Source organism: Alosa sapidissima, chromosome 20, assembly GCF_018492685.1.
Source record: "Alosa sapidissima isolate fAloSap1 chromosome 20, fAloSap1.pri, whole genome shotgun sequence".
In the NCBI taxonomy this organism is placed as follows: Eukaryota; Metazoa; Chordata; class Actinopteri; order Clupeiformes; family Clupeidae; genus Alosa; species Alosa sapidissima.
The window spans coordinates 24,618,083-24,640,709 of record NC_055976.1 but is presented as its reverse complement, the minus strand read 5'-3'; the positions used below and the strand labels follow the sequence as shown (position 1 = coordinate 24,640,709).

The 22,627-nt window shown below is 46.9% G+C and overlaps 2 protein-coding genes and 1 non-coding gene across 7 annotated transcripts; all 3 read left to right on the top strand.

Annotated features, from left to right (window-relative positions):
• Positions 1–289: 289 nt before the first annotated feature.
• On the top strand, positions 290–7,785 carry nexmifb (neurite extension and migration factor b). The gene is made up of 2 exons (XM_042074175.1): positions 290–4,192; positions 4,738–7,785. Exons 1-2 carry the CDS (start codon positions 324–326, stop codon positions 4,853–4,855), a joined length of 3,987 nt encoding a protein of 1,328 aa, XP_041930109.1. The 5' UTR covers positions 290–323; the 3' UTR covers positions 4,856–7,785.
• A 2,424-nt stretch (positions 7,786–10,209) lies between these two features.
• On the top strand, positions 10,210–21,216 carry rlim (ring finger protein, LIM domain interacting). Of its 5 annotated transcripts, none has more exons than XM_042074181.1 (4): positions 10,210–10,386; positions 12,108–12,307; positions 14,305–14,481; positions 17,235–21,216. In XM_042074181.1, the coding sequence occupies exons 2-4, from the start codon at positions 12,139–12,141 to the stop codon at positions 19,304–19,306; spliced, it is 2,418 nt and encodes an 805-aa protein (XP_041930115.1). In that variant the 5' UTR covers positions 10,210–10,386; positions 12,108–12,138; the 3' UTR covers positions 19,307–21,216. The 5 variants fall into 5 exon arrangements, with proteins under 5 accessions (XP_041930115.1, XP_041930120.1, XP_041930119.1 ...); XM_042074186.1 differs by lacking the exon at positions 10,210–10,386 and adding an exon at positions 10,524–10,752; XM_042074185.1 differs by lacking the exon at positions 10,210–10,386 and adding an exon at positions 10,737–10,865.
• LOC121695092 lies at positions 16,459–16,525 on the top strand. The gene has a single exon (XR_006026011.1). It is a non-coding gene; the product is annotated as a small nucleolar RNA SNORD42 (small nucleolar RNA).
• Positions 21,217–22,627: the final 1,411 nt, after the last annotated feature.

Here is a 22,627-nt window from a genome sequence, read left to right as displayed (position 1 = left end):
TGAGCATCGCCCACCGCGGACGGACTGACTGGACCCGGACGGACGCAGAACACCCCTGACAGCTGCTAAACATCATAGCACAGGACAGCAAAGCACAGCACCGGCAGCCCACCCCACCAGCGAGCCCGGCCGATGCGTCCCCTGCCCACGCCCTCTCGCCCGCCACCACCAGCCTTTGGGTCTCCGAGGCTGTGGTGATCCCCAGGTGCCATCCAAAGGACAGCTGCCAAGACCCTTCTTCCCCCTATCATCCAGCCCCCCACCCCCCTCCCCCTGCCGCCTCCCCTCCACCACCACCACCACCACCGTCCACCCCTGGAGCCATGGAGCCCACAGCGGCCATCTCAGTCCTGGGGGAGGACTGCCTCCTTCCCCAGAGCCGCTCCTGTCTTGGCTGCTTTATCGAGACGAAGGACGGCACCATCCCCTCCGACTCCGAGCCCGGGGTCAGCCTCAAGATGGCCGACGCCTGCCGGGGCGAGTACGACGCCTGCCCCATTGCGGACATCGGCATGCAGTGCATGAGCAGCGGTGAAGTGGCCGGCTACGGGGACCAGCTGCTCTCCGACCAGCTGCTGAGCTTCCCTCTGCCCAAGCCCATGCCCGTAGACAAAAAGGCAGATGACAGAACGACGGACAGTGACACGGATGACCCAGCAACCAAAAACCTGTACGATGGTCTGCTCCTCGACAAGTGCAACGGGGAGGAGGTGCTTCTGGCCAACACGACCCAGGACTGGGGCTACATCGAGTCCTTCATCAGCGAGAGCAAGATCGAGCTGCTGGACCTATGCTCTAAGAACGATCTGTCCGTAAACCTCTTCTCCGAGGAGGACGTCGACAACTACATGTTTGACGATGACGACGACGACTCCACGCTGAGCAGCGACGTGTGTTCCCTGAAGATCCGCTACGAGTCCTTCCAGGACAACATGCGCGAGAAGACCAACGTGCTCCAGGAGGAGACCCAGTTCAACTTCTTCCCCAGCGTCCTCGTCAACTGCCCCAAAAAGGAGGACGGCCCTGGGCGGAGAGGGGCCAAGGAGCTCCCTCGAAGGCCTGGGGACGAAGAGGAGGAGGAGGAGGAGGAGGAAGACCTCTGCCTGTCGGATGAGGGTGAGGGTAAAGCCGAGAGATGCACCAGCCCAGGAGAGGGCTGCTCTCCAGACTACAGCCCCAAGATGGATTACTTTGTGGACTCCAGCGACTCGGCGGAGGATTCGGGGGATTACAGCGATGACAGTTCCTACACCGGCTCCTCGGTGGAAGCGTTCCCGGACGGAAAGCCCAAGCGACAGCTGGGAAGGAAGGGCGGCGGGGCGTCCAACCACCCGAATTACGGGCTGAGGGCCAAGAGAAAAGTGAGATACAGCGACGACTACCTGTACGACGTGGACTCCATCGAGAGCGAGAGGAGCGCTGCCGAGAAGCGCGACAAGCAGGCTCCGGGCCAAAAGGAGGAACGAGATGACGACTGGTGCCCCAAGAAGCGACGGAAGTCGTCCCGCAAAGAGCCACCCGTCATAATCAAGTACATCATTATCAACAGGTTTAAGGGAGAGAAGCACATGTCTGTTAAGCTGTTCAAAATTGATCCAACAGTCACGACTGTGAGCTTAGACACAGAGGCAATGAGCAAATATGAAAAGCTGGCTCCTCTGAAGCATTTCTGGCAGGAGCAACAGCGGGAGCGAGAGGAGCAGCTTAAGCTGGCTCTGCGAGATAAACCCAATTTCCATCCAAACGGTCGCCACCGACCCTTTAGTTCCAGTCCCCCGAAGAGGAAATACAAGTTTGCAAACAGATTTAGGATTCAGAGGATTCAAACTGTGGAGCAATCTCCCACGAGGCAGGGTTCCTCAGCCTCTGTGAGCGAAGAGGGCAGCGGCGTGAAAGACGGTGCCGTGCCGGTAGGAATCCCATTACCGCTTTCGGCACCGGGCGGCACGGGCTCATTAGACACCGGCGACATCACGTACACCACCACGCCGAAGAGCAGATCTCAGCAGCAGCGGGAAGAGAAGAGGATTGGCAACAAAATTGTGCGCATCCGCAAATTCAAAAGCGAGGCCAGGCTGCAGAGCAGGAAACTGCAGCGGGCGGGGGTAGGGGAGGAGGGGAGCGGGATGAGCTCGGCTCCTCTTCCTCCTCCTCCTCCTCCTCCACCGACACAGCAGCGGCACGCCGCAGACTCCTCCACAGGCGTTGAGGAAGCAGAGTCGACCTCTGCACAGGCCCCACACAGACTAGTGGAGGGCCAGGTCATGGATGCAGGTGACACGTTCACTTTCACGCCCTCCGACCTCTGCACCCCCACAGCCAATGACAAACCCACTCCCCCCGCCACCGAGGCAGTGGGCGATGGCGATGTGCCCGTCATCCCCGGAGGTTACCTCCAGACGCTCCTCGATGGCTCCGATTCCTCCAGCAGCGCCAGCATCGCCTACTTCCCCCAGCAGACGTCCCAGCAGTACCCGGTGCTGGGCCTGTCGGTGGAGGAGAAGCAGTTCTCCTCTCTGCAGCTGGCCCAGAGCTGTGTTCTTTCACCGCCCTCCGAGTCGGAGCTCCAGCAGTCGCCCCAGAACTGCCCCAGCTTCACCCAGATGTGGCCGTCCCAGCTGTGCCACAATCAGCAGTTCGTGCCGGACATCCCCGAGACCCCCATCCTACCCGACGGCTTCCCCAAGACCCTGCCGGTGCCCGTGTCCGCGGAAGACATGACCGCCGTGACCGGCTACAGCCAGGTGAGCCTGGAAGGCGACCGAGTGCTGTACGAGAAGAACTACCTGCCCGAGCAGCCGATGGCGCCCGCGGACGGTGACTTCCAGGCGTGCCAAGTGCCCTGTGTGGACGGGCAGCTGCAGTTCCAGCGGGGGACGCTCAACACTGACCACGGGCGGCTCACCAGCTTCGACTCCATGGGCTCTCTGTCCGGGGCCTCCAGCAACTACAGCTCCATGAGCATGAAGTCGTGCGAGAAGGAGGGGACCGGCGGTGGGGCCAGCGAGGAGGACGCGTCGGGCGAGACCTTCCTGGCCCACTGCAGCCCCAAGGTGGTCATCCAGCAGAGCGTGGAGGCCATCACGCCCTTGCGGGAGTCCACCGACCTACTGGACATCTCTAACTTCACCCCGGATAAGTTCCGCCACACGTCCCTGTCTGAGCTCTCCCCGCCCGAAACGCCCAACCTGTCCCCGCAAGTGAAGGGCAGAGAGATGAAGATCGCCGGTGGCAAAGCCCTCGAGTACCAGGATGTTGGCGACGACATGTCGTGGAACTGTAACATGATGGAGCAGTCGGACCACGTGGCAGCTGCCGCCTACACAGGCGACAACCATCAGTTTCAGATGCACATTTTTAACACCAACGGAGCTACCGGTGGCATCGTGCCGGACGACAAAGACACGGGCGTGGTGGACTTCGAGGCACAAGCTGGTGAGGTGGTGGGCTGTGGGGCAGTGAAGGGCACAAAGTCGAAGAAGAGAAATGGGGGCAAGCAAGCAGCAGGAGAAGGGGTGAAGAAAGTCCGGGCCCCGAAAGCGGCCAAGGCGGAAAAGGCCAAAGTGCCGCGTCAGAACTCACGGTCGTCCAAAAAGCTCAAAGCCCACCTGGAGGAGAAGGCCGGGAAAGGGAAAGTGGGCACGTCAAATCAGGCGGCCGGGGACTGGCCCGGTGTGAGCTGGCCAGACGGAAACAGTCACACCAACGTCGACGACCAGCGTGAGTTTGAGGAGCCGTCCAACATCCTGTCCAACATTGTGTCCGGCATGGCAGAGGTCCAGCGGTTCATGATGGCCTCCATCGAGCCGCTGTGGGGGCCCACATCCAGCGTGTGCGCCGCCCCAGACGCCAACACCCTCAAGCTGAAGACCCTCAAGATCCTGGCCGGCACGACCCCTGACCCTAAGAAGAAGGGAGCGACGGGGGCCGGGGGCAAGGGCCGAAAGGCCGGGGGCAAGGGGGCCAAAAACCAGGCCAAATTTAACCCTTTCTTCCCTCAGCTCGCTCTGGGCTGCAACATGTTCGATAAACCCAACCTCTGCATACCTGGTATCAACGGACCAGCGCACAAAAAGATGTACCGTCACAAAACCAGTGCAAAGTTCCCCCGCATCGAGAACATTAAGGGGAAGCGAGCCGATCGAGAACCCAGTAAGGACATAGCACTGATGGCCTCCTTTGAAAAGCTGAGGTAATATTTTGTAACTACGTAGCTTCTGATGCTCACCCTGCCCTCCCTGCTTTTTGCTCAAACCTAAATCTACTCCCTGAACCCAGATGTACCTGCACAGACTCAATAGCAGAGTTGCATGGAAAACTACACTACCCATAACCCCCCAAACCCTCAATTGCTTTTTTTTGTTTGCCCCCGAAGAGGACTCATATCTTGCATGACAAACTTACTTGTACTTGCAAACTACCTATTGTGTGCTTGTGTGAAGCTTGATTGAGATTTAAAAATTTACCATGGCTGCATTTTCTTCTTGCTTTCGCTGTTTTTTCCTGCCTTTGCTGTTTTATTATTGTTGGTCTGGAGGAAAAAAACACCCCTTGAGAAACAATTTTGTTTTTATTTTTTGTTTTCTTTTTTAATGAGCAAAACCTGCTGTCTGCTGCCCTCAATAACGTAACAACAATATCTTCCTATCTTGAAACATGTAGCTATTTGAAAAAAAAAAAAAAAAAAAAACAGACTCCTAAGTGAAATGTCCGCTCCACATTTGTTTTTGTATGCAGAAAATGGATGCCCCCTTCTTGCCGTCTCCCTCATACTGCCTGGCATAAAGCACGGTGGGAATGTTCCACTTCCTGTGCTGAGGCCGACGTCTGCTTCTGTGTGACCAAGGCGTCATAAAAAAAATGCATTATGGGACCATATACCATATTGATGACATATCAGATAAACATTTTGTCCTAATCTTTAAACTGTTGGAATGATTAATTTCTTTGTGTTCGGTATTATGACCTTATATGCTTTTACCTGTTTTTTGTTTTCTTTTGAAGAACTGGTGTCTTAAAAGTATATTCAGTCATTTGATTATTTTAAGTCTTAATTCTTTGTTCTCAGTGTCAATGTACAGAAATGCACTATTTGCATATAAGGAGAAAATACTGACTTCTAAAAGTTAATGTGCCAAATGTAAAGTTGCTGTGTACACATTTCTAATGACCAATATGAACATAGGCTTTTCATATCTCTACTTTGTGTCACAATGAAGAAGAAAAAAAAACACTTTTATTGTCTTAGCTTTTGGAGAGCTGACATTCCAGAGTTTTGTCCTTTTTTTGTTTTCTTTTGATTTGGAGTATTTGGACCCCGACTGTAGAAACGCACCTGCAGCTGACAGTGGTACACACCACGCAACCAAAACCACAAAGCCCTCTGGACATTTGTCACCGCTCCGTTTGCCAAATTTAGTTTTACCTCAGAATTGCAGTGGCTTTGTGAAAAGGAAATGAGAATCTGAAAAAAGACTCAACTGAAACAAGAGGCTTCAAGAAAATAACAAGGATCTTATACATGTTGTTTTGCCAAGGCAGAGAAGGCACATTATCTGAATGAATAGTGAAGCCATGGCACCACTGACAATGAGCTATAGCTTCTTGGTGGAGATCCCCAAACATCTGTCACTCGAATGGATTCATCCACTGCACAGTCAGTGTGGATATACTGATATGGAAACAAGGTACAATTGCGCCTCTGGCTTCTGCTCATACCTCACCAGGTAATATCTGTTACTAATGGTCTCTGCAGTAATTTGTATCACACCTGTCATACCTGGCTTCACAAAGGACCCAGAGACCTAACCCATTTTCTTGTACTCATTCATTCCTTTATCACCACATCATTGGTATTTATGTCTAATCCAACGTAACTGAATGAAAGACAATACTTACTCTAGCCTGTATCATCAGAGGATTCTGCACTAGGTTGCCTTTAATCTAGATTATCTTTTAAGATTTTTTTTTATGTGCTGTTAACAGGGTGAGCCTTTGAAGCTCTGCATGAAAATTAGACTCACTAGATGCCATGATGACAGACGGAGTGTAACTGTGTTGAAAACATTGACATTTTTTTGTATTCAGATTCAGTTAAACTATGTCGATTGCTTTTTCAACAATGTGCACCCATGAACTGTGCCAAACAGCAAGATATTTGAATGCATTTACAACCTATAATCATTTTGATAATTGATCAAACACTGTTCTCTCAGAAACTGCAATCGAGTTTTTAAATTTTGCTTGCTCATTAATGCATGTTTTTGAAGTTGTTCAGTTTCCTCAGCAGATTGAATGGGAAAAAAGCAAAAAAGATGCATGAAATTCAAAATGGCTTTGGGTTTTTTCGCTGTTTTTGGGGTGTGTTTTGCTGTAAATTGTATTCCTTCTTGTTTTTGCCTATCGCTCTCACTTACAGTAACAGCATGCTAACTCTCAGGCCTTTGTTCCATTCATGTACACAATTCTCCCTCTCTCTCTCTCTCTCTCTCTCTCTCTCTCTCTCTCGTGCTCTCTCTCCATTGACTGGCAGCATCTTCTAATACCAGCTACATCTCTCTCTCTCTCTCTTGCTCTCTCCCTCTCTCTCTGACACACACACACAACACATTGGTTTTGTTTCACCTTTGTCTCATTTCACGGATGGCCTTGGGTGTTGGCCAAAGAGAGCCAGATAAAAAATCAAAGAGGCAGAGGTAGGCTAGAATGGACATTTCCAGAACAGTCCGTGCCCAGCCGGCCTTGTGTACTGTGGCTTGGCTTGTGAGCAGTAGATCTATCTCTGCCCCACCTCTCTGAGCTCTCTCTATATCAGGCCATGTCTAGAATCAGGAGAGGCCATGGACAAAAAGGAACCCGCACACTGGACCTGGTGGTCCAACTGTCTGCCTTCTCTCATCTCTGCCTATATGGTCGACTGAATGTACTTCTACATGTTTTTTGTACAATGTGCCACTGTTAAGCTGCCTCTTCTAAATGGTGCTAAGAAAGCAAACTGAAAACTCTCCCCTCACCTCTCACAGAGATAACAAAATAGGAATTGCAGAAGAGAGAAAAAAATACCACCCTCCTCATGAATGTATATGATATTGTTATGTTTGATGTATTCATGCCATGATTATTTGACATTGATTGGGATTACTTTATGCATTTTTTTGTTGAAAAGAATATTGAGCTTTATAAATATTGTCTAGAGTTGTTAACAGAGGGATTCTTAAAGAGCTCTTGACATTACAAAATATTGTATATTTTTCTGTGTGCCAATTTGTAACATATTTTGTAAGTGTCTATTTTTCTTAGAAAGTGCTGTGAAGTATTTGTGTGTGTATGTGTGTGTGTGTGCGCGTGTGAATGTGTGTTTGTGTGTTTGTATGTGTGTGTATGTATGTGGGAGTGTGTGAAAGTAACCTTTTTTGGGCCTTGGCAGGCTGTAAAAAGGATGTACAATGACAAGTTCCTGGTTTTAAAAACCAAAATATAAAAGTGAATTACGGCATACAAAAAAACTACATTTTGTCGGGAGTTTTGTAATAAGACTTTGATCTTGTCGTGAGAGTGTGTGTTGTGTTACTGTGACAAACAGAAATAAGCAAGCAAACAAAACATGGAGAAAAAATGACTTAAATTTGTGATCTATTGCTGTTTTATAGATTTTCATGTAAATTATTCTAGTATTATTTTGTTTTTGTTGTAACTGTTGCAAAAGTTTTAAATATTTGTGATCAAGCCTGTATGGTGATAATGTACTATTGGTAACTTGCTGAGTTTTGTAATAATGTTTATGGAGTAAATATACAAATTAAAATGAGATTTTGAATGCTACCTCCAATTCCCTGTGTCATTTATTCCTCCTTTCTGCACATCTCTACTCCTGACAATGACATTTAGCCTGATTATATTACGCTGCAAAGGAAGACAACTCCCTGTGTAGGTCTGTCCCAGTGCAATTGACATGCTTCATTATCACTTCTGGCAAGCATTTTAGAAAGCCCTGCACGTTGGCTTCAGCTGTGGCACCAAGGGGGCACAAACCAGAACATGACACCTGTGCCAGTGAAGAGGGCAAGCCACGGGTCTTAGCACTCAGACACACATAACCCACTGCCATGGCTAAATCCTGGTAGCCTCTGGGGAAATCTATGTGAAATGCCACTGTCTGGTGAGAGGAGGGGTGTGGGTATATGAGCTGAACCAACCACACTGGGCGGTGCAACCATATCCGGTAGCGCCAGGGCAATGACCCGGTGTACCCTCAAGAAAGAATAACTCATTGTGATGTCTGTGACAGAGACTGACAGTTTTCACTTGTTAAGGCTAATCCATACCAATAAAGGGACTGTTTACCCCAGTGTGATGTGCCAATGCAATGCATCAAGTTCACAATTTCAGCCCATAACTTCACGTTTGACGGGGGACACACAATTAATTTAATAGCCTATCTCTGCATCCATTGGTAGCCAAATGTCTCCCCATTAGTGTTGTGTGTGGATGTTTATTTGTTAATATCCTACTCAGCTGTAAGGTCGGGCTTTTCCTGGAAGCACCGCACATCAATTCTGGATTGCTGGCCACAACCACAGAGGTAGAAAGTAGGGAGACAGGAAATGGTAACGACACTTTTTGCCTTCTGTGTAGAGGTTTTAAACTTGTTGACATAATTTACGGCAAATTGATTAAAATCTCTGCAATACCACAGACCATGTTAAATGATGTTTCTAATGGGGTGTTGTGTAGCACTGAATTGTAACATGCTAGGGTAAGCAGACAACATAAGTAGGCTAAAAACGGGGGGCACCATGCAATATCCTTCAAAACAAGGTCTATTGACATCTCACACACAATCTCGCTATCTCTTTCTCTCTTTCGATCTCTGACCAAAACTTAAATTCACTTTCTGTTTGACTGAGGAGTGTAGAGTAGTGTGTGTGTGTGTGTATGTGTCATATGTGGGTGTGTGTGTGTGTGTGTGTGCGTGTGTCTATACGTCTGAGTAGTTGAGACGTGTACAGTTAAAACACCTTAAATATCTTGCATGTGCAGCAAGCCCAAGTAGTGTTCTTCGATCAGGGAAAATTTGAATGACAAATGCATCTCTGGTCCCAAAGATATTGGCAGTTTTTTCCCAAAGTAAGATTTTCACTTCACATGTACCTTCCACAATGAATAGCTCATTAGCCTTATGTGACTGCTAAACGTGACTTCTATTATTACAAACGTTATTCTGTGCCATAAAACTGGCACGTTTCATGACATTGTGTCACAAGGTCATTACAAAATTTAGAGAAATGTCCAAGGTGGTCAACGGGGTACAATTGAGACACAATGTATTGTTAATGTGTTTTATTGTAATGTTGCATTTGCAGGCTACTGTTTGCAATATCTGTTCATGTGTTAAATATTTTGTTCCTGTTTTATTTCTATTTAGCCAATGCTAATTTAAATAGAAGGAAATTAAAACATGTTGCCCAATTGTTTTTATTATTATTATTATTATTATTATTATTATATTTGCAATGAATGTTTTGTCAACTTTACAGCATTAAGAATGGGTGTCTCATGTGTACTGTCTCAACTGTACCCCATATGGATAAAGTTGAGACAAAAATGGACATTATGTTTATGAGCTAACTGTGGAAAATATAATGGATATTATTGATTGATAATAGGTTTGTATGCAAGCCAAAGAAAATATAATGTGAAAAATAACTTCTTTTCAGTATGTAGTTTTTGTGTGCTGGTGGATTTCCTGAATTTCCCCTTGGGGATCAATAAAGTATCTATCTATCTATCTATCTATCTATCTATCTATCTATCTATCTATCTAAAAAGTGTGTAAGGTTTATCGAAATACAGTGTCAGTGTGTGTGTGTATGTGTGTGTGTCAAATGAATGTTGGTAACCCTGCAGTGCAGACTTGGAGGGCAGCCCAGAGAGGGCATATTTTACCCACACTTCCTATGGCTTCGAATGCCAAATGGCTCCATAGAAAGTTTTCAATGACTGAGGTCTCAGTATCAATAGGCTATTGTCAGCCTTCAACATTTTCTTGGTGGTTTTAAACATAGAAAAATGAAAGATATGCTAGTAGGCTATATAGCATCCCACGGCACTTCACCTCTGTCAGACACTGTTTAGCATATTGGTTGAAAAAATCACGTTCCGCACTGATATACAATGTCACAGTTTAAACCCCAGGACACACGGGGGCTCTGTGGGCACTGTTTACAGTATGTGCCATTTACGCACTTCCGGTTTCCGCTTCCAGTTTCAGTCCACTGTACAATAATGAAGAAAATGGAACCTTGAAACCAAACACATTTGTTGAAGACAAAAGGAAAAAAAAAAATAACATCTCAACATCACGACCAAGACACACTATTTCATCAGGTAAACCCGATGTGAACGTTGGTTAAATGTTAGCAGCATGTATGTTATAATTCTATGTTTTATGTTTCAGGTAATGTTAGCTAGCAATCCACTGCAGGTTAGTGATTAGCAAGCTCGTTTCCATCGTAAAATGGCTAACCTTTCGCCAGCGTTAGCAAACGTTAAGGGCACCGATGCTTAACGTCAGTAGCCAGTGAAATGTATCTGACCGAATGTTTATTGGAGGTTTTTGTACATTAAGAATATCTAATAATACACTAAGGAACCAAGCATTCACTTTGGATTTGACCAAGTTAGCTATCTACAGGTCCGGTAACGTTAGATCGTTAGCTAAAGTTGTCTGACGCTGTGCTAAATGACAAGCAGGTAAACATCCTTGTTTTCTAGTCGTAAGGCTAACGTTAAGTAAAGATAGTGACCCTCCTGTATTCTGCAACTTGTGCCATTTTCCTCACTTAACTCAGACGCTGGCTGCCGAGGTAACGTACTGTAACGTTGACATTATTTTTTGATTAAGCTTGTGTTCGTGAATAACTAAACGAAACATATGGCTAGCTAGTGTTCGCTAACGTTAGCTAACGTCACTATCGTTAACGTTACTCTGTTGCTGGTGACAAAGCTCGCGTCAATACAGATAAAAGTTTCCAAGCGTTTAGTTACAATCTAAATATAATACAAAATACTGTTTTAATTAGGGTAAAAATATAAGTTATTCGAATTAAAATGTCATGTTCAGACTGTCTGATTTAATTGGATTAGCTGCTTACTAAGGATTTAGCTGTAGTTTAGCTGGCGGCTAAGTTGCTCAGAAGCTAACTTATCCTGTGATGCCATTTTGTTTCCCCCTAACGTTAACGTTAATTGTCACTAACCTGGAAGACGGCTCACAAGTCTATGTAAACTTTAGCTTGATGAAATGGAAGGGTTTAAGGCTGTAGTTGGGTAGATTGCAAGCTGTTTTTATTTTTCGTGCATCCGTTCTGCAAAACGTCGTACGGGTTATATTAATAATACCTTCCATTTTACTTCAAAAGGATGTAAACAAAGCATACTACGACAAGAACTTGTCTCATGATAACGTTAATTAGCCAGCTAGCTTATCAGCTAATATAGCCTACTGGTTATCAGGTAGTGCTACCCATGGAACATGAATGACGTTAGCGGGATGTCCACTGTGGGCATGACGCAGTTTGTTCCCTTGTCATCAGTCGATGTTTAGGTGAATCTTTTACTATGTACTTGTTTTCGTAACTTGTTTGATAGGCAAGACTATCCATTGCAGTCCTACGTTCGCTTTCATCCTTCTACAATCATGTTGTTATAACAGTTAACGTTATGCAATGCCCCGAGTAGCCTACTTCCAAGGTAACGTTACCAAAGATTAGCAGTCAGCTAGCCAAGCCATAAATCGCTTAGCATTAGCCGACTAGCTGAGGTCAGATACCGTATGTTTCTTTTGTCATAGCGCTTAAATGTAATTACCATATCCCATGGAGCGTCAACGTATGATGTTAAATAGAGTAAGAGGCATGTTCGGTCATGACATTTCACATCAGATGCCCCTTCGCAGATTCATAGTAACGTTATTTCATTTCTTTTTCGAGTTTGGCCTGCATTAGTTGGCTATCATTCTTGCATGGATATAGCTCATTGTACCCTTCTTAATTCGCAATTTGTGGTGAATGTGTAGTAGCGTTAATTGTAACATTCCGCTTTCACAGCTGGTCGTGAAACGTCCTTTGAGTGACGATCATGGAGGGCTCGGACAATGCAGAACAAGGGGGCAGCGATCAGTCGGATTCCCAACGGAGACGTCAGCTGGCCCGCCTGGACAGGGAGGAGGCCTTCTATCAGTTTGTCAACAACCTCAGTGAAGAGGACTACCGATTAATGAGGGACAACAACCTTCTGGGCAACCCCGGTAAGTCTTTGATTGAACTTTTATTTACAACTGAATGAAATATGTTGCTTCATGGGCTGGCTTGTTTTAGTAGAGACTGCCTGCAAGTGAAGGTTTAGGCACAAGCTCAAGTTTAATGTGAATTCTATCCCTTATTTATACAGGCTCATACATCATGTGTCACACAAAGCATATTGCTCAAATGCATTAGAGCAATGCAATCTTAAATCCCATTTCTGCTGTTATATATCAAGGATGAAAAACAAAACACTGACACTATGGAGGAAACCTATCCAAGAGTTAGGCCTAGTTTACAAGAGTGGATGACTCAAATGATTAAGGTGTGCACACATTGGAAAGCTCCTGTTTTGTGGTAGGGGTGTAAAAACATACTTGTTAAAATGGATAAGGAGGATTATGGAATAAAAGCAGAATCAGACGTTCCGTTGTCTGCTCTAGTCCATCACAAAAGTGCTTAAAGAAAGTTATATGACGGGCTCAAAAAAAGTAACATGAGAGGATTAATTTAGAAGTACCTCGTTAAATTATCCATTTAGATATATGTAATCCTTCTCTCAAAGTCTGTTTAATGCTCTGGTAAAAACTGTATGAAAACTACAGTTTGAGGATAAACTGAATGGCTTGTTTTCAGTCAAACACGTCTTACTGTATGTTTAATTAGTTCAGACAAGCGTATTTCTTTTTACTACCATCTGTGGTGCATTTATAATGCAAACTTTTGCCACAGCAGCTGTAGTACGTCTGCCTCTTGTCAGTGTCAGTTTGGAATGACCAGCACATATGTTTGTGCTAAAGTGAGCTTGAACCAACCACATCCAAATTGTCCTCATGAATATTTTGGGTTATGTAGCCTGAATTTAGTGATCTCTCACCTGATTCTGAACAGAGGTGGAGACATTCAGGTTCAGGAGGTGAAGGCATTTCAGTGACTTTTATTTCTTATCCCCTACACTTGTACACTGCAGCAGCGCGTTGCATTCAGTTATTCGTCTTCCTTTTTATGAAAGACCTCTCTTGGTATCCTAAATGGTAAAACCCAGATAAGCTGACGACAAAGTATAACTGATCCAAAGGTTATGAACCTGGTCATTTTACCTGGCTCTGAACCTGGTCCTTTCCACCTCTGGTTCTGGGCGGTGTTTGGATGCTACGCACGTGTGTAAAGCCGGCGACCCCCTGAAGAACCCTCCCCTTCCTGCTCCCTCTCTGTTCCGGAACAGTGGAATAGGAAGGCATGTTATTTTGGAGCGTTGCCCCTGACAGGAGACGGAATACTATGGTGGGACAGGGCCTGTCCTGGTAAGTGCAGTGATTTTCAGTACTGTCAGTTTTCAGTAAGTGCAGTGGTTTTCAGTACTGTAGGATGTTTTTTTTTTTTTTTTGGTACAGCTTTACAAACAGCTGTAGTCTGTCAATCAGCTCACCACAAGTCCCCAGTTTTTTGTGTGTGTCTCAAGCCTTTCAAGAATGGTGAGGAAATGTTTGATAATCAACATCCAATTTGGTGAAAGTGTGATGTACTGACTGATCTCCTCTGCGCTCCTCTGATGGGTTTTTCCCAATGCAAGAATGCATCCATGACATGAGGCATACAGTACCTTACGTTTTCAATAAAAAAGATTACGCAATTGAAGGTGTGGCCTTTTTTTCCTCTCTCCTTATCCTCAGTGTTCTACAGTTGCCTACAGTTGCCTTGTGTGTGATGCTGGTGATATTTTAAATGTGGATATAATACATGACTTGTATTTTTCATTTTAGGAAGCATTTCTATGCATTTGTTAAGATTGCTTTGTATTTGTCTTTAACTCAAAAGACAAATTAGGCCTAATTTGTTACCCTAGCAACCCATTTTATGGAGATTTTTTTGTTGTCGCGGGGGTCGTCTATAGCTGAGCCGTGTCCCGGTACAGTTGTATGAAGTCATGGATGAGCGGAATGATGTTTTGCGTTTGCAGCCAGGCTCAGTGACAGTGACCGTGTGGGTTTGTCTCGGACAGGTGAGATCACAGAGGAGGAGCTGCTGACCCGCCTGCAGCAGGCGAAGGATGGTGGGCAGCGTGCGGCCACAGGCGCTGGCGCCAGCCCCAGCCCCAGCGCCAGCCCCAGTGCCAACGCAGGTGCCAACGCAACTGCCAACACAAGTGGCAGTGAAGCACGCAGGCCTGAGGCCTCTGGTGAGTAGAGCTACAGCTAGCACCCCTTATGCAGAATGTAAATGATAGATAGATAGATACTTTATTGATCCCCAAGGGGAAATGTTTTGGTAGTATGTTTTGGTATATTAGGGAACACTGTGGAGTATGAAGTTCTGTTAATCATTCGAAAGAGTTGACGGTTAATATTCAAATTTGCAGTGGTCTTTTAATTTTGAATTTGACTCAACTCATTCGCAGCAACTGTAGGATCATGGGCGTCGGAGCCATTTTACGTCCCACCCCCTTTTTAAAATTGTTAGTTTGGACCCCCCCACTTTTGCCGTGCGAAATACCAGTGCTGTTTTCAGCATCTGTTTAGTGCTTCATTGTAATTTTCATTGGATTCTGTCATTTGCGCGTAAATTGCTCGTAAGCTTTTTTTTTTGTTACACGCATTCTCCCATTCCGCTTCTCACACACACAGCGACAAGCGCCAAATCCCCCGCAGTGTTGAAGAGATCAGTCGTCCCCCTCACTTTTGATAAGGAAAAAAGCCTTATAGGTATAAATAAATAATAACCTATAGGTTTACGCTAGGCCCACGGTTGTCAAACTGGGGTATGCGTACCCCCAGTGGTACGTGTACTGATTTCAGGGGGTACGCGAAAAAAGATCAAAGTCATATGTCTTTTCAAACGTTTTCTCTATCCCATGTTGGTAACTTAACTTCCGCATTTGCACTGCACATTAAAAACGTATTTTCTCCGCATTAACAAAATATTCGAGAGTGGAGACGGAGAGGGTAAATTAGTGAACGTGCTTGCAGATTCAAACATGGGCTCTTCCTCCAAGAAGAGGCGAGTGGGAGCTCAAACACGCGACAGCACTTTACCTCGGGAAAGCCACCTTGCCTAGATTAAAAAAGTTAAAGCAGATAGGCTACACACCTTCCAAAATCGCCTGTTTTCCGTTGTATGTTGACAGCTGCTGGACTGGACGGTGGAAGAATAACGATTTTTTTTAAACTCTCAATTACTGTAACTGTGTGTCACCCTGGCGTTCGTTAGGACCGTACCCACTGGAGGAGGGACCGCTCATAAACTCCCCTTAATTGTTGCAAATATAGACTAGATATAGTTGCGACTTCCGAACAGTTTTTGTGAGTGCTACTTTGTTAATATTTGGGGAAACTGCGAGTAAGGGGCTGCGACCGTTCTACATATAGGCTGCTGAAGCGCCGCGAGGGCGGAGCAAACGAACTTCAGAAACAATATTTAAGCTCACGTCATTCAGACTGGCACAAAAAGTTAACGGCCCACCGGGAATCCTCCCGAAGCTCCCGATAGCCACTCATTGCATTCAAAGCATTAAATAACTTAATTTAACAGATATTGCAACTGCATGGTTAACTATACCATGAGGTTAATAAAGCTGGTTCCGAATTAGTCATTGAATTAATAGCTTTATTTTGTTATATAGAAGTATCTAAATAACCTGTTAAAATGTACCAGAATTCAGGAAATTGCATCTAGTCCAAAAAACAAATTCTGGGGGAGGACCCCCCATACCCCCCGCTGAAATGTCCCACCCACTTTCAGAATGCCTCCGACGCCCATGTGTAGGATGACCTCAGAAAAATGTGCAGTGGTCTGTTTAATTTTTTCCAGAGCTGTATATTGATCGGTCAGTTGTTGGACTCCTGTATGAATTTATGTATTCAAAGGAACCACTGATGCCAGTCAATTGAAACTCTCTTAGTTGTTCTGCAGCCTGAAGTTTCATGAGCGAAATAAGCAGTCAATGTCATGGCTGGGAATTTCTATTTGATCGATCACCTGACAAAATGATAAAGCACATTTATGTTTTTGTTCAGTCGTGGAATTCTTTAAAAACAGACTTGCTGTAGGCTACTGGTCTAGTCAGGAACCTGGAAAATTGTAACACCTTTTGACAGGATTAGAGAATGAAAAGCATCTGCTAACAAAATTACACATTACAAAGGAAGAGAATGTGTCTGTGCATATGATGTGAATTTTATATCGACTGAATACGTATGATGTATTCAAAGGAACCACTGATGCCAGGCAATCCATATTCACATAGTTATTCATTAGTGGGAATATCAGGTGTTCTTATTGGTCCTCCACATGCCCATACACCATGAAATTGAGTTTACAGACTGCAAAAACTTGTTTCCTACATTGACTCACCTCACAGGTGACATGACTGCTGTCTCAGCACAGTTATTTACGAAATATTTAATAGGAGTGGTGCTCTCCAGTAGGCATTTGGTTGTGTATTGACACTAGTTGCAGATGATGTATAATTAGATCTGCACTAACTGACAGCTCGGTGTAGTTTCAACTCGTGCTATTGGATTCACATTGGTTGGCTGATGGAATACCTCAATGTTGGATAAATAAACTTACAGCAGTATCCCTATCACAGTTATTTTGTGATCATGGCTATCTGGTGTAGAGCTTTCCCAATACGATTATATGCCATTGAACTGCAATACTTTTTATGTTTATGGTTCTTTGTCCAAAGCTATTTAAAATTACATTTTACAAGTATCAAAATTAACAGTTTAAAGGAGTCATACAGCCTAAATAAAAATGCAAATATTAGTAATAGAATAAATGAATAATAATAATAAAAACTTTTCCTGATTTCCTGTTTTGATATTTGGACCTCTTTCATTTTACTTAAACATATGTTTACACAGTACATGTGTGTGAATCAATATGATCTTTAAAATTAATTGGTGACTAAATTGGTCTGTTCTGTCCCAGGAGACCTTGAGGGCCCTGAGGATCCCTCTAACGGTGATACCCTCCTGGATTGGCTCAACACTGTGCGTCGCACGGGCAACACCACGCGCAGCGGTCACCGCGGCAACCAGTCCTGGCGTGCGGTGAGCCGCACCAACCCGAGCAGCGGGGACTTCCGCTTCAGCCTTGAGATCAACATCAACCGAAACCTGGCGGAGCAGCAGACGCAGACGGAGGCGGCAGAGCAGGCCGCAGGTGGTGCGGCAGCACCGGAGGGGCCCAGTGCTGCCGTCGCTGCCGCCGTCGTCGCCAGTGGAGCAGAGGCCGAGCCAGGAGCAGGCGCCGAGCCAGGAGCAGGGGCCGAGCCTTTAGCAGAGGCCGAGCCAGGAGCAGTCGCCGAGCCTTTAGCAGAGGCCGAGTCTGGAGCAGAGGCAGAGCCTGAAGCTGTGGCCGAGGTCGAGTCTGAGGCCCCTCCTGAGGCCATGGAGCTAGAGGAGGAGCCGGTTGTGGAGGAACTGGCGGTGATCGTGGAGCCGGAGCTCTCGCCACCCGTGACCCGACCTGCCAGCCCGCAGCCCATCCAGGTGCCGGAGTCGGTGCCCTTGCCGATCCCAATTCCGGTTCCCGTGCCGATCCCCATCACCATCCCTTCTCCGCACTTGCAGGCGGCAGCCGTGGCGGTGGCGATGGCGTCGGAGCCCCCCCAGACGCGCCGGGGCGTGGTGCGCCCCCGCAGCCGGAGCCCTGAGCAGCGTCGCACCCGCGCCTGCACCCGCAGCCGCTCCCCGCTCAGCCTGGACCGCATGGACGGCCTTCCCCCCGCACCGCCCATCCCCGAGCCCCCTCTGCCCCCGCCCCCACCCCCGCCCCACATGGAGGGCAGCTCACGCACTCGCCAGCACATCCCCTCCCGCCACATCACGGTGGAGACGACGGACCACCACCACCACCACCACCATCACCACCACCACCAGGCACCCCTGGCTCCCCCGACCTCCATCACTCATGCCCCCGATGCCCCCCCGGCTCCTGCCCAGGAGGAGGAGCCAGCGGGTGGGGAGGCCGGCGCCGGACGCAGGCCCCCCACCATCATGCTGGACCTACAGGTGCGTCGGGTCCGGCCTGGCGAGTACCGCCAGAGAGACAGCATTGCTAACCGCACCCGCTCACGCTCCCAGCCCGCTAGCAACAACAGCAGCAGCAGCAGCAGTAGTAGCAGCAGCAGCAGTAGTAGTAGCAGCAGTGGAGCCAGTAGCGGAACAGGAAGTGGTAGTGGGGCAGGCGGCACCGGTGGTGCCGCGGGCAACAACACCTTCCTGTATGAGACGGAGCAGGGTGGCTTCCGTCGGACATTCTCCCGGTCAGAACGGGCCGGCGTGCGTACTTATGTGAGCACGATCCGCATCCCCATCCGACGCATTTCTGACGCGGGGCTTGGCGAGGCCACCTCCGTGGCCTTGCAGTCGATGATCCGCCACATCATGACGGGCTTCGGCGAGCTAAGCTACTTCATGGACTCCGACTCAGACTCGTCCGACTCGCCCCGGGCCAGCGGGCCCACTACGCCCTCCGATGGCACCACGGCGTCAGTAGCCGGTGCTGGTGCTGCTGCTGCTGCCGCGGCCGTCGCCGCTGCCACGGGTGCCTCTCAGGCCCAAGCTGGTGGCTCGCAGGCCGAGGAGAGGGACAGGGAGGGGGACGACGCGGACTCCCCAGCGGCTGGCGTCGGCGGCGTGGCCCCAGATGGCCGCGGACGGGCCCGGGCCCCGATCAGCCTGGAGGAGACGGGCTCGCTGCCCTTCCTGCGGCTGGCGCACTTCTTCATGCTCAACGACGAGGATGAGGAGCAGCCGCGTGGGCTCACCAAGGAGCAGATCGACAACCTGTCCACTCGCAACTTCGGCGAGAGCGACGCGCTCAAGACGTGCAGCGTGTGCATCACCGAGTACGCACAGGGGCACAAGCTGCGCAAGCTGCCCTGCTCGCATGAGTACCATGTGCACTGCATCGACCGCTGGCTCTCGGAGAACTCCACCTGTCCCATCTGCCGGCGTGCGGTGCTCGCCACCACCAACCGCGAGAGTGTGGTCTGAACGACCCTCCGCGACTCGCCCCTCCGCGACTCGCCACTCCGCTCCGACGACTCCCCCCCCCCCCCCCCCCCCCCCCCTCCGCTCCCCTCCTCCCTCCTTCGTCTGTCTCAGACTAACACCACCCTTTATTTTCTCTAAACTCTCTCTCTTGCTGCTTCCCTGAGCCTGGGTAATGTTTGCTACCCAGAGGGCCGGTCTTCTATGATTTTAAAGCAATCAGTCTGCTTATTCTCCCATCTTCAGCAGGGGTTGGTACATCAGTGGGGCGGCCGAGTGGGGGAGACCCACTGAGCTGATGCGAGAATCCAGACCTCAGAATATTCATCAGTCGTCTGTCTTAAAGCATCTTTCAGTGGATGATGTGTTTGCAGGGAGTTGGGGTAGGATACCAAGAGGATGGGGGAAAATTGGGGGAAATGGAATTCCCCAAAAAGGACCACATGTGCTCACAATAAAGGACTCGTAGACGGTTCAGCTCAACTAGTGAAGCGCCCTATCCCTCTACAAGCTACCGGTTACAAGGTGCTGAAGACATTATCCCAGAGAGTCAGAGACTTTGTGTGTTAAAAGGAAGTGTGTGTGTGTGAGAGTGTGAGAGAGAGTGAGTGTGTGTGTGTGTGTGTGTGTAACTTGATTTTTAAGTTAAATATCATTGGAGGGAAAGCAAGCCCAGTTACTTATGTGACACAATAGTGTAAGATTTCGGTGTGCAGTCACAGTACTAACCTTATGGGTAATGTTGCTTCCCTACCAAGTCAACTGTAACTTGAGAGTGCAGAAGTGTTGTATTCACACTTGAGACCAAATGCAATCTAATGTTCCCCTGAAATCCGTCATCGCAGAGCAGCATCTATTTTATTTTTTAAATATGATTGAATGTCTGGTGGCATGAAGCCAAAAAGGCTTCTTGCAAATGGGGGCATATTTAAAATCATTCCGTCAAAAACTTGTTTTGAAACGTACCCTATAATGAATGTCTCGCCACCAAAAAAATAAAAAATAGAAATGTAGAAAAACACAACTGTTAAGTGTTGAAAGTACTTAAAACCATCAAATGACATTCTGATGAAAATGACAGTGAAGAAACAGGGACATTGCAGACATGTGCCCAAGAGTGTGGCAGTTAGCGCTCAAACGTGTCAGTCTTTCCTCTTAACTCTGTAACTGTTTGCATTTTTTCCCGAGTCTGATGCAACTGCACTCAAGTGGATTGAGAGACGTTACAGCTTCACTTAACTCAAGCTGTACTGGTGCAATATTTACAAACAGGATATGGGGAGGGATAATGGATTCAACAAGAAGATGGGGTGTGGCGTGGGGTATACTAGACCTTTTTTTCTGTCTCTGAATGATTGTTAGACTGTGATTATTCACACGTAAATAAAGAAGTTACTCCGATATGTGAATGGCCTCCTGCTGTGGAATCAGTACCGCTTGGACAGGAGGTTGAAATTAGGCTACATACGTTTTTACATTTTTATACTTGTTCTCACTGAGTTACACATGCAGTTAAAGTCATTGGCCAGTAGTGTTTTGCTGCGTTGTTGGTGCGCTAAAAAAAAGTCTGTTATTGGCTAACATCTCAGTTAATGGTGAACTTCACTGCTCCAGGTATTTTTGGCAAGTGTTGCTTAGATGTTAAGGGTGTGGTGTGTAATAGTAGATCGTCATCCAACTCGTTACACACAGGAGTCACAGAAAGGGACTAACGCAGTCAGTCAGACATGTTCTCCTCGGTGGATGGACTGATTGGTGTGGTGTGCCTGATGGTGACCCAACTGCATGAAGCATGATCAGGCAATTTTTCCTCATGGGGTGTTGGACCCGCTCATGCGTCGAAGTCGATTAGTTGACGTTACTGACACTTAACCTATGTGAATTGTGTATTAAATAAAAGGCATTCATTGGCATGGTTTTATCCTGAACATTATTCATAGACAACTGCAAATTAATTGGCCATTCAAATCAGTAAAAATATTTGAGGTGGTCCATAGCCTTTAGTGTCTACAGTGCATGTAGGCTATGTGAAAAGACACATTGGAGGTTTTAATGCATAAACTGAATTGTAACTTGTCATTGTTATGTATTATTATTATTATTATTTATTTTTGTATTATTAATGATAAAGTGAACAAACCGTCAAAATTAATTGAGATAAAAAGTTGTTAAATCTACACGATGAGCCACCCATGTGCTACAAGGCAGCAGCAGTTATAAACCACAGATCTATACTCACTTCTAGCTGGACATCTAATTTACTGAGTGACTGAGTGTAGAGGGGGACTATCTGAGACAAGACAACGCTAGGACCATGAGCTGCCTCTCACTGCCCTCGAATCGAACATTTAGGGTAGACCAAATGAACCCCTAACCCCAAGGTGATGTTTTTGGTTGTTGTTGGGTTTTTTTTTTTTTTTTACATTTTGTACAACGAACTGCTGCTCCCTGCTTAGGTGAGTTACCAACTCTGAGGTGGGTAGGGGGGCCCATCCTCATGTCTGTGCCCAGGGGCCCAGTGGCTCGTAATCCGTCCATGTGTAGCCATGTGTTGTTGATACACCGTTTCCTCAGGTTTTACCCCAGATATGGTTTTAACTTAAATTATATTGATACTTTACTCCCTGAATAGTCAATAAGAAGTAGAATTAAAAGGTTAAACATTTGCAGAGCCAATTGCCATTTCCTTTTACCGTAAATGCTAGAGTATATGAATGAGAAATAAGCCAATGGAAATTGTTCATGAAATCTTATCCTAACTCAACCCGACTTGATTATTTGACATCACAGTTATTATCATAGAAGTCAATAATTATGGGTACACAAGTCCAATCTCTGTAAACCATTAATAAACTGTATTCCACTGTCCATGTACCCATCCAAGCCCCTGCTATATCGACCGACATCTGCAGTCCGCTTCAAAAAAAAAGATCAGTCATCTGGACCACTTGGTTCTGACTGTGCCCAAAACTATTGATTTTTACACCTCAGTTTTGAGTATGGAGAACAATACCTTTAAGGTAAGTATATTGGGTCATTCCTCTTTAAAAGGTGCTGTTGAGTAAAAGATCTCACTTAGATCCAACAATATGATTTGCTCTTGAGTCTAATGCAACTGCACTGGATCGAGAGTCACTACAGCTTCACTTAACTCAAGCTGTACTGGTGCAGCTCCCGAGCTCAGGCCCAAGTGCTCAGGGGGCCCGGAAACCCAAACCTTTACAGTCCCTATTCTGTTCTCCACCCCTGATATCTGATTCGGGCCCCTCAGTCAACACCATAGGTCAACACAGGTTGCTGTATATGTGATATGTCTTCAATCGG

Bases quoted from the DNA above. Each gene is read 5' to 3' on its own strand.
- nexmifb (XM_042074175.1), top strand. From the start codon at position 324: ATGGAGCCCACAGCGGCCATCTCAGTCCTGGGGGAGGACTGCCTCCTT. The intron at 4,193-4,737 runs GTAATATTTTGT...TTTTGTATGCAG, and splicing joins GCCTCCTTTGAAAAGCTGAG to AAAATGGATGCCCCCTTCTT.
- rlim (XM_042074181.1), top strand. From the start codon at position 12,139: ATGGAGGGCTCGGACAATGCAGAACAAGGGGGCAGCGATCAGTCGGAT. The intron at 12,308-14,304 runs GTAAGTCTTTGA...TGTCTCGGACAG, and splicing joins CAACCTTCTGGGCAACCCCG to GTGAGATCACAGAGGAGGAG. The intron at 14,482-17,234 runs GTGAGTAGAGCT...GTTCTGTCCCAG, and splicing joins ACGCAGGCCTGAGGCCTCTG to GAGACCTTGAGGGCCCTGAG.